The 18667-nt window shown below is 38.6% G+C and overlaps 1 protein-coding gene across 1 annotated transcript in view; it reads right to left on the reverse strand.

Annotated features, from left to right (window-relative positions):
* LOC309819843 (uncharacterized protein) overlaps positions 1–18667 on the reverse strand; it is a gene marked incomplete at both ends in the record, with an annotated part of 97374 nt that overhangs the window by 34894 nt on the left and 43813 nt on the right. The window contains one exon of the mRNA XM_082650311.1: positions 17001–17179. Coding sequence (XP_082506437.1) covers positions 17001–17179 — 179 coding nt within the window. The remainder of the gene's footprint in view (positions 1–17000; positions 17180–18667) is intronic.

Consider the following 18667-nt stretch of genomic DNA (forward strand, 5'->3'; position numbering starts at 1 on the left):
TATGAATATTGAATACATAGCTTGTCCCTGGCATCGTCATATAGACTGTATTTCAGGTGGTTACAGATTAGGAACCTCTACCCAAGGCTCTACCTCCCCAGGGCAAGAGTGTGAGTTCCACACTCAGAGGAACTGGCTGCACACCGCAGCTGTGTGTTCACTTTCAGGATGCTGCAGTGTTAAGTTAGTATGTGAGTAAGGGGATTCAGAAATTATATTACCTTCTATTTTAAAAGTTCTTACAATACTTTCTAATGATGTGGAGCAGTGAACTTGAAAATCTTTTGCATAACACAGGTTTGCTGGTTATGTTACAGAAAGTTAACATGTCAAATTTAAGATTAATTATACATTGTTTTCTTTATTAAAAGAAAAAACCCCAAAACCCCTCACTTGCCAGGTTTGCTGACCTTTTTTTGTGATGACAAGTAGCTACCAGTAGTGTGTTATCTAGCAGATATTTGAAAAAATAAGCAAACTTGATTTGCTCCTTCAAGGTAAAGGTCACTTTTTAATAATGGATGAGAAAGGAAATGCTTTGGAAAGAAACTCATGTTATGAAAAAAGCATTTCGGGAATGTTTCTCTCATTAATGATTTAGTTGTCATAAACAGTGTGTTTCACCTATAAAAACTCATATCTCCACATTTAAGGAACTTGGAATTTTTAAATGTTCCAAATAAGATCTTCTGAGTCCACTTGTTAAAAATAGTAAACAGCAACACTACCCAGTTAGTTTGCATGGATGAGTCACTGATATCAGGGAAGATGGAAATTTACTGGCCAAATTTAAAGGAAAAATTTTTGCATAATTGGTGGGTGGGATTGAAAAATGAGCCCCATGATTTAGGAAGTATAGCCAATAAGGCACTTCTTCCATTTAGATCTCTTCTATCTTTGTAAAGTGTACATTTAAGTTATGACAGTCACTAAAACTATGAATGAAAATAAACAGAATTCTGAGCTAGGCCTTCGAATTCCTGTCTCACAAAATGTTAAACCAAGATTTTAAAACAATGAGGTATATGAAATAAGGTGGTCTCAATAATATATTTAAGATGAGAGAAGACATAATGGGTCATTTGAATCTTTAACAAGTAAAATAAATGTTAATGTTTATTTTTCATCTCATCCTTTTAAATTTATATTTTGTGTAAGTTTAATAATATCAATATATTATCAGAGCAGCGTAGGAATGTGATTTATAAAATAATCCCATACACTAAGGATGTGTGTTAAAATTTTTCTGAAAGATTTATGTAATAAACAAGTTCAGGATCACTAGTCTGAACTAACTATTCAAAGAGTAGAAAATGAAAATAAATTAGAGAGATTGGATATACTTTTCACCTCTTTTTAAAAAAATTTTTCCCAAAGAGGAGTGTTTAAGAAAAATCTAACATCTATTATTTGTATTAAAAAAAAAGACAATTTGATACTAGAAAATTAGGAGGTATGTATTTGCAGAAGAAAAGATAAACCATTAAATTGGAAAAAAATTTACTTATGAACAACTTAATACATTGTCCTTTAAGGGAGTTCCCTGGTGGCCTAGTGGTTAGGATTCCAGGCTCTCACTGCCATGGCCTGGGTTCAATCCTGGCTGGGGAACTGAGATCTCACAAGTGGCCTGATGCAACCAAAAAAAAATTTTTTTTTTTTTTTTTTTTCCTGTGGGCTCTGAATACCACCATGGAGCAGTACTGGTCTGCACACCCAAACACACTAATTCTCACAATTTTCTTTTTTCCAAATGTAATACGTCATGTCCCTTGTACTTTTTCTAAATTCTTTTTTTTTTCATACTCTATGAATTTTGACCTTTCCTGGGACAGTTATCCTCCTTCTTCATGTCTTCCTGTCACCCCTTGGGCTGTCCTTACTAAAACAGTGACTTCACAGTGGCCAGGGAATGAGCATTTTTGCATTTTCCATTCTAGTTTTGATTTCTGGATGATTATAGCCCACTCTAACCCTGTGACATTTTTAGTGTCACAGAAACATACATTTGGCCCTTCTTCCCTCAGTATATATTTGTCCCTACCCACTAATTACTTCTTCAAATTATAAAAGTCATTTGAATTCTAAGCTTACGTTTTGTGATACTAGACATCCTTGTATCTGTGGCTCCAATTTTATTGATCAAACTTTCTATTCCTGTTTTCTTGATTTTTATTGCAAATGTCAAGTTACAGATTTTCAGAAACAACCCCCGAAACCTCATTATTTACTTCCAATACTGGGAGAAAATATTAAATGAAAATTCTGTGTATAATTTTCCAACTAATTATTTTTTCATTAGTCATTTGATGTGTATGTTAAAAGAAAAAAAGACCCAACAAAACAAAATCGTACTAAGATATCCACAAAGTTCTACAAAACGCATAGTATCTTCTATCACCAGTGCCATCTCTTAATCATAGGAAATGAGGTAAATTGAAAGTTTCATGAAAACAAAATCTGTTAAAATTATTCTAGATTAGTCACAATGTCAACAAAGAAAATATTTATCATGCTTTCATTTTTAGTGTGTGGCCTAAGCGTGTGCCCTTTGAGATGTTACATAACAGAGGTTATCAACTTACTCACATGTGCCAAGACTCTCAACACACAAGGTCATTCAGTGGGAGCAGTCAGGGTCAACCCTGGATGAAATTCATGTTTGGTGCACTCCCTGTCCCTTAAAAATACCCTCTCTCCATTCGTTAGTCAACAGTTTCCTTCCTGTCCTCTCTCCCCACATCACTGTATGGTCCACAGGCTTGTTGAGGTGCCTCACACACAGCATTAATTTCCCAGCAGGAAATTCGTCTCTCACCTCCTGCTCTCTCTTATAAGGAAGTGAATCAATGGAGACTTGGCATTCACCTTTAAAAGTTGTTCGCTTCTGGTATGCAGCAACAACAAACTGACTAGATCCAGCAGAGAACAGCATTTTTATTTAGTATAGAAAGAATTCTCCAGGAAAAAAAGGACAAAATGGAGATTGAAATTACGCTTGGTTACAAAAGCACTGGCATTCTGAAGGTGTACAAAGAAGGCTCATAAAATAGAAGAAAAAGTGAAAACAAAATGGGGGGGAAGAGGTGAAACCAGCAATGAGGTGACAAGTGAGGGAACATCTTTCCTTCCCTCGTCTGTAGGTGATGAGCAGAGACAAGGCTGCCTTTTAAAAGACTGAGAGATGGAATATTTCCTCTGAAGGGTATAGAGCTAGACCTTGGAGATGGTCAGAAAATTATGTCAGGCCACGACCTCAAATGATGACCCAGATCTCTACAAAGCTTCTTGATGTTTGGCAGTCCAGAGAAGCTTGTGTATCTTTTTTTAGAATAACATTTTTGCATGCATAAATCAAAATACTTAGGATTACAAAGAAAACCAAGTATACTGAAATACCATTATCAAAATATTAAAGAAAAATGTGTGATATGGTAGCACCTGCTTTTTAAATAACATGTTAAACAATGGAATCTGGTAATGGGACTAATTGCTACCTTAATTTTGAAATAGTGATGAATACAAACTATATTTTAATATATGAACAATAACTATGACACAAAATACCTGTAACTTCTATCATTAAAAACATTGACAGAACAGTCAATTTTATGGTGGTTTGTTCCCTATTTTATAATTGAGGAAAATTTTAAGTTTCAGTTAGAGGTTAGTGAAAATAAAGATGTAACTATTTTCCCATCCAAGTCCAAGAACCTTTTAATATTATATCCTTGGGAGTCCTTGAACTCCATGTTAAGAACTTCCATAGCTAGGGGCTGGAGAGGCTGGTCAAAGAACAGTAAAGGAGGGTATATAGTGGGATAGAGGGTATAAGACTGGTGAAAACAGTGTAGGGTAACAGGAAAAATTTGGAATAGCAGTCGAATATCTAAGATATTTTTGAAATCCATTTTCTTTCCCTGATTCTTAGTGCCATCAGCCAAATTCAGCCTCCTATCTCTTGCCTTAATTAATGCAAGGCTTCCTAGCTCACCCCACAACCCAACTTCCCAGCACCTCCCCACAGTCCTAAGGAATAGCTTCATTTATCTTTCAGTTATGCTTCTGGGGTTCAGAATCACTCAGTGGTTCTTCATTGCCACCCGCATAGGGGACAGCTCTTTACTGTGAATTTAAGGTTTGTTAGTATATGGCTTTGGTCTATCTTTACAGTCTCAGTCTACACTAGTCTTGTCCATATAACCCATGATGCAATCAAATTGATCCACTATGGTTCCTTGGTTGGATCTCAACATATTCCTATACAGCTTTTCCTGAGGCTGTTGCTTCCACCTCGAATTTTCTTTCCCACATTATATGTGCAGAAATATTACCCATGCTAAAAGCTTAAGTTCAATCACCAACCATTATAAGAGTAGGAACTTTGTCTTATTCAACTTGGTTTCTAGACTAATGATTAGCTATATCCCTTGCATACAAAAAGATGATTAATAAGAGCATTTAAAATTAAAGGACAGGAGACTAAACATGGGATATTGGGGAAGTCCAAGATTATAGATTTTAAAATTTCAGATGGGATTCGAGGTAGAGTGATTCAGGAGCCGGTCTAAAAGAGTGGGAGAAAAAATTCTAATATCTGAGTGTAAGAAATAGGGAATTGATCAGTTATCAATTGAAGGTTTTATCTCACGTTATTTGGATTTATCTGTTTTCATTTTATTGGGCTTTAGTACTTCATCTTGTTTCTGTTATCATCATCTCCCCACCAGTGAAAAAGAGGAAAGGATGGTGCTATGAGATGAGGTCCTGCTTACTGACTGGCAACTATGGTAGAATGAATATCAGCATTGGGGTGGGAAGTCTAGACAGTATCCTTTACAGGCTATTTTTTTAAAGGTTCCTTCTTACATAGTTTTGACCGCAGCTTTCCATTTCTTAAATTTCGCCTGCCTTTAACCTGTATGAGATTCTGGATAGGAATTCTCATGCTAACCAACTCCAGCTTTCCAGCTCCCCTAGCACCCATTACAGAACAAGGCAGTCTCATGGCTGCTGATATCAGATCTGATGAATTCTCTGTTCCCTATAAATTATTCAAAAGCAATTTCAGCTTACCAGAAATGAATTTCCCATTCTATAAAAAAGGCAAGTTTTGGTCATTTTCACCTTAAAATAACATAATGATACTCAAAACTAAATAGATGGATACAGAATATTTCTCAAGTAATTTGTCCTTTGAAGGCTAAACTGACCTAAATTCATATCTCTTTACCAGATTCAAATGCAACTTGATATCTGTTAGATGAAAGAGCTGGGAGAGTATTAATATTAAACTGACCTCGAGTTCTCTCAATTTCTGATGAAAAGTTTCAAGTTGCAAATGTTCCTTCTGTGCTTTCAGAACACATTTTTCATAGCTAGAGCAGGCACTCACATGTAAGCTTTTTATTTTAGAATTCCTTGGGTAGAATTCTACGCAACTGATTCACTGTTACAATTCCTTGCAATGTAACAAATACTTCTGACCACCACTCAAAATGGCAGTGAGTACAAAGAGATTTGGGGACCATAGTCTAGTTTGCTTTGTCATCGTGTTTGGCCCAAGGAAACAGGAGATGGCAGGTCTGTGCCACTATGCAATATTTAGGACAAGCATGATGCAGTTTAAATGGAAACCTTACCTTAGTTTTGAGGTGAAAGGGCAGATCTGTAAGCAAATACCTTCCATGTACATGATGATGACAAATGTATCCCAAAGGGAAAAATACAAATGGCATATGTACTTCATGAATAATTTGTCTTAATTTTCTATTCTTATACCCCCAAAATTCCTTGTGAAGAACAAAAACACCAAATTTGACTGATTCTCCTTTTGCCAATTTAGCACATTTTACTGGAATAAGGAGATTAAGTGTATGTCAAGGAAAAATAATGTATTATGGAGCCATCAAATAATTTCCACCCTGATGAAGCCTCTGACATTTTGGTTAAAACATTTGAAGAGTGTGAATAGTGGTTGAACTGTCTTTAAGCAAGGGTTGTTGTTCCCAAAGGCCCCGCTGCTACAACTACTGCTGCTGCTGCTACTGTTAGGCATTATGGCCTGCTAGAAAAATCTGTGGAAGAGAGAAGTCATGTGCTTTCTCTTCAAATTTTTGATGATGAAAAATAAAAAAGAAATCAAGCATTAAATGTATTGGGCTGAATCAGGCAACCAGATAATCTTGCTTTTTGCTGGTTTATTGGGGTTAGGTCAGTGGAAGGATTAGTAAAAACAAACAAATGAACAAACAAACAAAAAACCTCAATACCTAATGGCAGATGGGAGGTGAGTGGGTAAGAAGTCCAGATTTACTCTTGCTTTTTTGGCCATAGTTTTGTAAATTGAATACAAAGATACCAGTGGACATGAGGAACATATCCATTTCTTCACCATTCCAAATGCACTTGCTGTGTCCTCATTGTTGTGTGCTGCAGGAGTTGAAATCACATCCTTCCAGCCCACAGTTTGACTAAAGGAACTTTCTTCCCACTGTGTCCCTGAGAACAGGATGAGGTGAGAGTTCAATGCTCTTGAGGTTTACAGAGAGCACATTATTGCCCACAAAATTACACCATCCACAGGAAAACTAATACTAAACCCTTGAAGAAAGCTTTTGTTTACTCAAATCCATAAAGAAAAGTGCTCCTTTGTATATTATAGATTTAAAAAATCACGAATTATCAAAGACCTATGTCTTGTTAATAAACGGAACTATTAAAGATCTCTTTAAAACTCCCTAATGTTTCACAGGGTTCTGGGCCATGCATTAATCTTCCCTTTTTGTCTCAGAGGTGTTTTAGTCTCTTCCTACTTTGAAGAACTGAGCCTGTGCTAGGAGAAAGTTGAAGGCCATACTATTTGAAGAGCTGGGAAAATGCAAATTCTCTAGAGCATCAGTTCTCAACTTTAGTGTATGTAACATTTACTCTGTGTGTGTGTGTGTGTGTGTGTGTGTGTGTGTGTGTGTGTGTGTGTGTGTGTGTGTGTGTGTGTGTGTGTGTGTGTGTGTGTGTGTGTGTACTTATTATAAGCCATATTCCTGAGCCCTATCTCATAAATTCAGATTTGGAAGACCAGGTATGATGCCCAGGGGTATCTGATAAATGTGTGAGTGATTCTAACTTGTGGTTCCCAGACCACATTTCGGGAAACACTGAGGTGGAGATAAGCAGGCTATTTTAAAATCTCTTTTAAGTACTTGCAGTTTGGATTTGGTGCCCTCCGTTTATCCCTTTAGTGAGTCTCTTCTCCTTGTGATGCCCGCCTCCTGTCCTGGCACTTCCCCACAGAGCAGGGCCACACTGCTGGACTCAGCTGTCCCCACGACCTCCACACTAGGGAAAGGAGACACGCCTGACATGTTCCAGGATGATCCCTCTCCTTTCCCTCATTTAAACCTCAGTGCCTTCAGTATTTTTCTTTATACCGGGTAGCAAGCACTTAAGAACCCACGGGATAAACTACCTAATGCTTATTGAGATTATAATGATTGAAAACAGCTTGATGCTCCCCCCTCAGGTCCTTTGTAACTAGCTGTTTCCTCTACTGAAATCATTCCCCCAGAACTTTGTTTTATCTTAAATGTCATCTTCCCAGACAAGCATCCTTGATGATTACTTAAAAATAGCCTCCCAACCCTACCCCTCCTCCCAGCCACTCTCAAATCCAGATACTTATTAGTTCCTGAAATTATCTTGTTTATTTTCTGTCTCTTCACACAGTAAAGCAAAACTCCGTGAGAGCTGTTGGCCTGGTTTATTAGTTTTACAACTCTGTCTCTGACATACAGTAAGTTTTCAATAACTATTTTGCCAATAACAGAATGGATATGAACTTCCCCCAGGAATATCTTTTAGAAGTGGACATGGCATGATGGCCTTGTCTGTGTCCCTGGGAATTCCAGATACTCGGGCAGCCTGGGAAGGAAGCTGCTTTGGGAAGCTGGCTTTCTTCTAATTTATAATCTGAACATATACCTGGCAAGTGGGATTTTGCTGTAGGAGAAAGAGCAGAAGGTGGTAGGAGAAGATCAGGAAGGTGAAAGGGAAGGGGTGGATTTCTTCCCATTTTAAATGTCCTTTCGTATTGAGATTTCTTAATACTGGATAAATAGGCCCAACGGGTTATCATCCTAAGACTGTGGTCATATGGCTTACTGCCATTGCATGGCCTTCCTAGGGGACATTACCCAAAGGTTGAGACTGGTAACTAGTATAAATAGGATTCCAGGTAAATATCAACGACCTGGTTTAAATGCTGGGTCTTCTCTTATAAATTATATAATCTTTAATCCTCGTTTTCATATTTTGGAAAAGGAGGAAGTTGGTCTAAATTATTTGTCTCTTCCTGCATTAACAAGAATTTTATGATTCAAATTGCTCTCCCAGGTGGGCTCTGAGAAACCATTTGTGAGTAAGCTACGCCACCTACTGGGAATCACTTAAATTACAAAGTAAGGTTCCAATGAGGTATTGAAATTTGGAGCTGAACTTACTCAAGATTTTATAGGAAACTTGGAAACCCTCTGTTATATTGACCACATATATTGACTCATTCCCTGCTTTCTGAATGCCACAAGCATTCTTCCATTGATGAGGTATTTATTTGTTCCATTCCTGTGAAATCAGAACGACGCTCACGAATCTTAATAGTTCTTATGTTCACCTCTCTTTTAGATTAGCTGGATGAGGTTTGAGGTGTGAACCTGGGAAATGCATCAGGGACTGTGGTTTCCAGGGGGCAGGTAGTTTGCAGTTAGGCACAAAACTGGGGACTGAAGCACTGGGAAGGAAGTTTGGAGTAGTGGAAAGAGAGAAATATGCTTTTTAGCCAAGAAGACACGAGTTTGAATCTGTACTCACGTATGAGCTACATGACCACAGGCAAATTACTTAGATTAAGGTAAAATGGGTCGAGGGGATGGAATCTAGTAGTTGAAACTATGTGCCAGGCCCTGTAATTATTGATTTATATATGATACTTAATTTAATCCACATAAGAGCTTTATCAGGTAGACATTATCATGTCCCATTAAATGTTGGCCCACTGCTTTTCTCATCCTATACTCTCTTCCTGGATAATCTAGATATGATCATAATTTCAATGTCCACATGTATAGCAGAAACAGACACCTGATGGAAGTGAGTTAGGAAAGAAAATGAAGGAAGGTAGGGTTAGATAACTCTTCCCAAGAATTTGCCTTAGAAAAGGTGATGAGAGAAAGTTAGTCACAATAAATGTGTCTTCAGGAAGGTTTTCTCTCCCCTCCCTCAGGATGTAATAGACAAATATGCCTTTAGATTGGGAAAAAGTGAATTCAAAGATAGAGGCAAGGCCAGGCCAGAGAAGGCCACTCTCCCACTTAGAGGCTTGTATCTGGCAGGCAGTTGCTTCACAGCAGCATTTAACTCCACTGACTGCGCCTACCCTTTTGAAACACATTCATGTCTGGGCTCTGGAAACGTGAAACTCCTTTTGGTTTTCTTTTTGCCTTGTTGGCTGTTCCTATTCAGCCTCTAATGCTGGATCATCCTCCCCATGCCAGACTTCTGACTGGCTCTGTCCTCATCCCAATGTCTTTGACCTCAGCTCTCTTCTCTTGTAATCTACATTCTTCCTATGCGACCTCATGACATATAGTGCCAACTCCATATGCAAATGATTTTATAACATAGCCGAATCTCTTGACAGATCTCTCCTCAGAGCTCCACCATTCCGTCTCTTCCATAAGGTCTCCTGGATAGCTGCAGGCAAAGAACCATTTTGGTAATAAGCAAGACCATAAGGTGCCATCAGGAATCAACTGTATTGTTTCCTTCTACTGTCTGTTCGAGCCCATTCTGTGGGCCTGGTTTTCCTCTGCTTCTTAGGTCAATTCTAGGGCAAATCCCTTTTCCGATAACTCTTACTTTACGAAAAGTCATAGTATAAAATTATTCTGAGATTGTGGGCTGTAGAGCCAGACTGACCTTCAAGGCCCGTACTCTGTTTTACTTCACCCCGCCTCTAGCTTTAGAGCTTAACCGCCTTTAAAAGTGCATTGTTAACATCGTGGCAATTTTGGAAGGGAATATCATTCACTCTCCTTTCGTAAAAGGAAATCAAAGATTAACAGGTCTCATTTACAAAAGAAATTCAAGACACATGACACAAATATTTAATCTTATTTCATGCCCCAAATTTTACTCTTTGTTCAAAATGAAGTCTCTCACGCTATTGTGTGCTACTCAGTCCCTTGGACTCCTCCTCCAACATAGCAAAGTAAATACGCTGTGACAATCACAATTCCTGAAATAGAGACAAGTATTTAAAGCATAACACTGCTTTCTTCTTTGAGATCTGTAGAGCCCAGTGTGTGAAGTGTCTCTCAGTCCTTTTCCCCCCACATACACCCACGTTTGGGTTCTTGCATACATAGATCCCCAGAACAGAACAAAAACTGGCTTGTTCTGCTACAATGTACAGAGAATGCTTCCTTTTTCTGAAAAACCTGGTTGAACATTCAGTCTTATCCTTCATAAAGTTCAGTTTCTCTGTTGGTACCTATAAGCTAGATATACCCAATTTTAGCGTAGGTGGATTGTAAGGTAAGTGATTCCACCAGTAATTCCTCTTTTTCTGTATCTTCAGCTTTTTTCTCCTTTTTTCTCCTGACTCTACTCTCAGCAGCATTCACACTTAAACTGGTATCTTACACCTTAAAAGTAATAACAAAAACAACTCTGCCCTCATATATCCTTCCTTTTCAGCTGTCAAGGAAGCTTGACAGCTTGGAATTGTCCTTTTGGTAATGGCAGACTGGTCATTAGTATCAACGCTATTACTGAGAAAACTAGAAGAGCTGAAGTATATATAAATGCCTCTTTGAATACATCAGAGAGCCTATAAGACAGTGAAGAATAATGGGGCTGAAATCCAGCAGAAGATGAGCCCAACATTGGGGTCACTTCCACCTGAAGGGGCTAAGAAGTTGAGCAGAGATTTCAACATACTCATGGAGTTCAGACCCCATCAAGGAGGAGGTCCTTATAAATCATGCTCTGAATTAGAATCTTGAAGAATAACCTTGGGAATTAGAATGAATGACAAAAAGACCAACCTTCTCAATGCCTGAAGGTTGTCTTACAATTATTTTAGTACTGAATAGATTAAGATGACCTAGGATTAGTGCCCTTACCTTTCTAACACAAACAAAATTGCAGAAATGGCAGATGAAAGAAACAGGCACCTACAGAGGATCCTGATAAAGGATGGACTTTAGCATGACTATGATTAATATGATCAAAAAATAAAAGACAAGTTCAAGCATTTCAGCATAAACAGGAGAATATAAACAAATAATCCAATGGACTCTGGAACTGAAAATATAATTGCTGAAATTAAGAACTTAATTTATTTATTTGCTATTAAACTAGACAGAAGAATTTCAGAAGAATATATGCAGAATAAAGCACAAAGAAACAACTTATACTGAGAAGTTATCTAATAGTCTTATTGTTACAGTGAAAGCCAAAAGAAAGTGAAAAGACATATTCAATGATCTGAAAGAAAACAACTACCCAATCTAGAATTCTATATCCAGTAAAAGTATTCTTAAAGTATTAAGGGGGGAATAAAGATATTTGCCCAAGGTAGCCGAAAAATTCACCCCCAGCAGACCTCCAAGTAAATACCATTCTTTTGGAAGATGGAAAATGTTGCAGGTTAACTGTTTAAAGATGCAGGAACAGATGAATACCAATGCAAAAGGTAGATATGGGTAAATACAAAAGAATATTGATTGTATAAAATAATAATATCTCAGAGGATTTGCAATCTGTATAGAATTTAAATATATGACAACACAAACATATTACTTAAGGCATGACTAAATTAGATGCTGTGATGTCCATAAAATAGTATAAGTACTAATTTATGTTTGACTCTAGTAATCTAAATGCATGGTGTAATATTTTTGGTAATCAGTGAAAGAACATTAAAAGACCTAATAACTACAAGTTAAATGGGATCATAAAACTATTAACTTAATTGAAAGGAAGCAAGAAAGGTGAGGAATAGAAACAGAATAGAGAGACAAATTGAAAGCAAAAATAACTATAGAAGATGTAAACCCAATTATATCAGTAATTAAATTAACTGTAAATGGACTAAATACTCTTCAGTTCTCACACTATTTCTCTAGTCTCTTTCATAGGCAAGATTTTCAAAAGACTGCTCTGCAAATGCTGTTTATACTTTTCCAATTCATATAATAAATTGTTTCTTTCTCAACTCACTCTATATAACCCAGACTTTTCTTGCCAAAGTTTCCAAGGACTTTGCATAATGCCAAACCCAGCAGATGCTTCCTAATACTCTTCACAGTATGACCCTTCAGCAATGCCAGGAAACACTATCACCTTCCTTCTTGAAACTTTTTTTTTTTTAATCTTGGCTCCATGACACATGTTTTCCTGGGTTTTGTTTCTATCTCTCTGGCCACCCCTCTCAATCACCCTTCCTATTTCCTCCTACTTTGTCCACTCTCAGGGTTTGAGAGTTCTCTTTTCATCTCACTTTATATTCTCTCCCTTAGCAATCTCATCAATTTCCATGGCTTTAAATACTATATATATATATATATATATATATATATATATATATATTTGCTATACTATAACTATACAGTATATATAATACTTTAAATGTAATTCAAATTGAACTATTGATCTCACCTTACCCTATACCCTAGTAACCTGCTCCTTTTTCAGTAAAAGATATCTTATCCAACCAGTTACTTTGATCAGAAACTTCAGAGTCATCCTTGGCTGTCCTTTATTTCCCCTTTCTCTACTACATTTAATCTATCACCAAATCCTTTTGATTTCGGCTTTTATATATTTCTAGAGATCTGTCCACTTAGCTTCCTTATTCCCACTCTGGTCAAGACTACTTACCTAGGCTCTCCTCTTGCCTAGACTACGGTACTAGCATTCTAACTGTTATTTCCATTCCACTCTTATCCCCCTCCAATTTATTCTCCACATAACAGTCAAAATGATCTTTTGAAATTGCCTTGCCCAAGAGAATTTTGGTGGCTTTCTATTGTAGTTAGAAGAACATTCAGAAATCCTTGTCATTGACTCAGGACCCTGAGTTGACAGCCTCCTGCCTAACCCTTTAGCTGGACCTCCTGCCTTCCCTGTCCTCTTCCTTGCACGCTGGTGTAGCCGCACTGGGATTTCTCAGAATTCCTCAAACTTGCCAAGCTTTTTTTCCAGCTCAGGGACATCATACATGTTGTTTTTCCTGCCTAGAGAACCCTCATCCCAACCATCTGTCCGGCTAGCTTTATTGCAGTCCTCAGGCCTAAGCTAAAATATTACATCCTCAAGAAGGAATTTGTTACATACTCCCATGTCTTCTAATCTATACTAAACCCTCCATTTCACTGTTGTGCCAGTTACAAACTTATTGCTTCTCAGCTCCAAATTCACTCCTCAATCTATGCTCTGCAATAATGGATGGAATTCCTTTCCATAGTTTTTTTTTTTTTTAACAGTAAGCGCATTGTCTTCTCAGTAGAGGGCGCTAGAGGAACATTGCAAGAGGAAGGGGCCCTCCGGCTCTTTCAGCGGCTTAGGGTGGGTATGCAATGTGAGTGTGTGGACATCTGGGGGTGCTCTATCTTAGCTATTCACCCAGAACACACTGTCCCTGGAAACCTTGCAGCCCTAGTGTGACCTGATGATAACCTTCCTGTGACCCTCTCCATATGGACATCTCCTGCCTACCCTGGTGCCCTGATTCCCTCTGCTCACTTCCCCTCTCCTATAGGTTTGTCTCCTGCAGTTCTCCCTGCACTATCTCGCTCCAGACATTCATTGCAACAGGGATATCTCATGCTTCAGGCTTCCTGCCACAGTGGCATCCCCAACTCCTCTCATGCTCCCATGCACCAGCTACCAGCTTCAGTTTACCTGCCCCATCTGTGCTCCAAAGGGTTGCTTCTTGTTTGCCCTCTGACTGCCGAATAACTACCTCTGTCTCAGCGAACTAGTGAGCGGCTCTGATATCCAGTGGATTCAACTACATTTCCCAAGGAGATCTGAATCCCCAGCCTTGGAGAGGGGTACCCTTTCTAAGTTTGTCCTTCCTTGGGTACTTTCCCTTGGTAGCATATAGATTTTTCTTATAGCCTATAGTGATTCTTTTATCATAGTTTAATAATTATTTATATTGAACTTGTTTAAATCACTGTGTGATTGTATCTCTTGTTTGGATTCAGACTGCTACAATTCTCTTCTCCCATCCCATAATTTTTCTTATTGTACCAATCACAATTGCATATTTATTCGTAAGTCTATTTCTTAATATCAGTCTCTTCTATGGAACTATAAGTACAAACAGGGCAGGCACCATGTCTGGTTTTTTTTGTTGTTTGTTTTGTGTTTTTGTTTTGTTTTTTTTTGTTTTCCCAGTGCTTAGCATAATGCCTGGCTCTTAAATATTTGTTGCATGAATGAATACTGTATAGCTGAGTTCACTTTCTGCTAATTTAATCTTTTGTGTTCTTATTATGCCCCCTTAACTCTTCTCAGTCATTGCTGTCTACTCTAAAGATTAGACATAATGTATTCTGGAATTTGTAGCATTACAAGGGATCTGATTTTGGCTCTTTATAAACAAAATAAAGCTGTATTTTTATATTCTACCATCTCCATGTTAGACCTGTTGTGGTGGTGATGCTCACAACAGCAGTTACTCAAGATGTTTTTTTTCTTAGCTGTGTCCAAACTTACTATAAGATGTACATGTCTTTTCCAAAGAGGACTAGAAGCAGTTTTTTTAAAAAATCTATTTTAATTCTAACCTCTCTACCACCACACTTTTAATTTTTCACATAAATTCTACCTCAGGACTCATACACTCAAATCCCTGCAGGGCCTAGTTAGTAATTTAAATGACTGGGCTCAGTGTAAGGAAATGAGGAGTAGTAGGGATTATGGCATATTGGATAGTACCTGCTTCACCTGAATGCATTTCATTAAAAAATTTATGAAAACTTTGTGCAAGCCAAATATAACATCTGCAGGCACCACTAGCCCCATGATTGCCCCCTGGCAAGCCCAGACACTGCTCCAGGAATCATTCTTAATCTCAAGAACCAGGAATCTTAAACTATGGGATGCTCGACATAGGGTTGCTTTATGTGTTTGTTTTGCTGAAGAAGCCATTAAAGAAAAGCTAGCATCTACTGTTGTCACCGTTTCACAAGAGGAAACAAAAATTATCATCACCGAGAGGTAGAAAGAACACAATCTCAGGATAAAGAACCATCTATTCCATGAAAGAAAAATTGGCAAGCTTGCATTATTGTTTTATTTTTGTCTTCTGACTGTAGATGGGAATAAACTTTGCTGTGGGACTTATCCAGGCTACAACTCAGTTCCTTCAGAATGGCCTTGAAAGCTTACAAAAGAATATACAGTTTCCAGGGCCCCACTCAGGAGGGAAGGGGGAAGGAGATAGTTTGCATGTGTACTCTGGAAAACTCTTCAGGGGCTTCTGAAGCATACCCAGGTTGGAACCTTCTGGTCTGTTCCACTTTAATACTCAGAATACAGAAAACAAGTCTAGACCATCATTTCTCATCCTGCTTACAGAGAATCCTATTTTCCTGCACTGGAGGGAGACAAAGTTTTTGCAAAGTAGCTGTACGGCTCGCATTGCCACGAAAGGCAGACACCTCCTGGTCTATGTCACAAATAAATGATTCACAGTCTAGGAATGAGGAGTCTTCACAATGATTCAATATGAAAAGTTGCTACTCATTTTTTTAAATGTACTGATTTCTTTATAGATAGATAGATACATAGATAGATAGACAGATAGATAGACAGACAAATAGATACTCCTTGTTCCAGAAGGGAATTAAGGTCATTTAAAAAATATATAAAATACAAAAAAAGCTTAAAATCAAGAAACTAGGGCAATATAAAATAAAGACAGAAAAAATAAAATTGTGTCATGGATAAGGTAAATAACCCAAGCTCCTGTTTTTCACGCTTATTAGCAGCAGGTCACACAGGTGGTTCAGAGTGAAGCCAGCCGGGCAGAGGACATAGGAAGCAGTGGGCCCTCTATTGAACTGGGCAGCTCTCACCCTCCCTAGAGGAGGAAGTCACTACACAGTTCCCACCAACTGTGACTAGAGAATTTTTCAAGAGAAATTGGAAATTGGAATTTCTGTGTGAAATCTCTAAAATTTATGATGCTTGCTTTTGATTAAAAAAATTAAACATCGTATTGCATAGGGCAAAGAGAACAATTCTGCTGATAAGACCTGACCTGCTGGTTGGTTGTTTGAACGGCAGGCCAGCATCACCTGAGGTGCTTTCCCCACACCCACAAGCCCAGGCCTCATCCCAGACTTGCTGAATGAGAAACAACTGGGTTGAGGACTGGATCTCATATTTTGAGAACATTCCCTAGAAGATTTCAACCCTCACCTATGGTTAGAAATCACTGCTCTAAGGAAATCTGGGAAATGAAACAAAGTATTTCAGGTGGCTTAGTAGGTGCTGTGCTTCAGAAGCCTTACTGACATCAGTCCCTGTAACCTAAGGAACAGTGCCCAGGCACAGCGGTCTAGTAAGATGTTAGCTGTGCTTTGCCTTAGCCCACTTTGATTTCTCTAGGGTACTAGGTATATAGTTTGGTTCTTATTTTATTGGCTTTGATAAGAAAGTTTTCACAGAGGATCTGAAAGTAGGAATAAATCAGATAGAAATGTATGCCAGCCTTGACTTATGCAGCAGCAGAGAAAAGAAATTACAGTTCTCTGAACTTCCGGAGAAGGAAAAGTTCTTTAAAAGTCACTGGAGAGAACACTGTTTCTAGAATCCTACCACATACATGGTACCTTACAAGACAATACTTTGGTAATGGACTTCCTGTACTTCCCAGGGTTTCTTGTTCTTACCCACTCCAACCCTTTCCCTTCCCCTTAGTTTACCTTCTTATGTCTGTAGTAGTGGATGCAGCCATCATGCTTCAGCACGAACCACCGTTTCCTCCAACCGTTCATGAACCCGGACTGAGTCCTCTTATATAGGTAGCCGCGGCAGGTGGGCCAAGGCGTATTGGGACAGCAGCTGATGTCCGATCCCACCACCAGAGTCAAGATGTCTGGACCTAGAGGGATGAATTTGAGATAGTTCAGTGGCTGAAACTCTTACGATCAACTGGAAGGATTGTTGCTTTTCAGAAGGAATGGATGAAAAAGAGGTTTAGTTACCACAAATGGAATCAGTGAAATAGAATTCTACAACTGGAATGAATCAGAGAGTTCTTTAGTAATTCAGCCCCTCGTGTTGAAGAGGAAAATGAAAACTGGGGAGGTAAAGGGACTTCTTTGAGGACCCATAGCTCATAAGGGGTTGAATCAAATGTGAGACCCAGGTTTCCTGATTCTAAGACAGAACTCTTTCTATTCAACCACATGGCCTAGTTGGGTCTGATTATGGAGGACTCAGGTCTGCTCATTCTGTCTATAGTAACAGCAAGCTAAATATTTAACATATTTTGATTTACATCCAAAGAAGGAAGATAGGTGATGTTTGGCTTTTCTATCTCACTTTTATTCAAGATAATTAGTTTCCTTGACCTGTGTTAGCTAAAGGGAGGATCTAAACCACTGCTAGTATATGTTGCCAATATTGTCTCTGATCAAAATCAATTACTAGCCTTTGAACTTGAAGTAGACAGAAATTTTAGGAGACTTTAGGTACAAATGTTTTTTATCTTTTTTTTTTTTTGCCTACCCAACTCATTGCTGAGGATTTGACCCTGAGCTTCCAAGTGCCTATCTTCTCCTTCTGGAGTGCCTGGACTTCAGTGGTACCCCCTTTCCTGTAGAATCAGTGTGGTGAAGAGCTTGAGAAAAATTGTCCCTGTCCCTGATAATATGAGGTCACTGTTTACCAATTGTGCTTTGATGCTGCCAGCATGAACGTAGACTTTCATCATATACCTACCTCTTGATGCCTCAAGAAAATTCTCTGAATGTCGTTCAGACAGACAGCAACCCTGACATGCGTTGAAAACTGCAAATGGGCTGTGACTACATTTACAATTCCTCTGAGATGGAGGCCACATCCCTGAAGGGGGACATTTGGCCTTGGCAGCACTGACTTCATCATGATGTCTGACATTGAGATTACCAATCTGTTTAGAGCTGTCCATGGAAACGGGGGTCAGTGAGGAGACTCCTCTTATATAAGTGACAAGTTCCAACCCAGGGGATCATTTCTGGCTGAGCCACATGGCCCTGAAAATAAAGATTTGTCCCAGAAAGGCTGACACAGTCTTAACTTTAGCAGCACGCAAAGCACCTTGGTAATTAAATGACTCTGCGTGTTGAGATGATGCTTCATTGCCATGTAAATACATTTTAATTTATTGAACTGCCCTTAAGCTCCTGTCAAAAACACATCCAGAATAATTAGAAGAAATGCTCCAGATTGACCGGCAACCCACAAATGTCTTTGTCTTTGGACTTCAGTCCCCAAAGAACTGCACTCCTGGACTAATATGCATAGTTGACACATCTGCCAACTTATTTATGTACTGCTGCAGTGGGCTGCCCCTGGAGGTCATTTTTCTCTCGCTTACAAAGACTGC

Source organism: Grampus griseus, assembly GCF_964374135.1.
Source record: "Grampus griseus genome assembly, chromosome: 3".
NCBI classification, from domain to species: domain Eukaryota; kingdom Metazoa; phylum Chordata; class Mammalia; order Artiodactyla; family Delphinidae; genus Grampus; species Grampus griseus.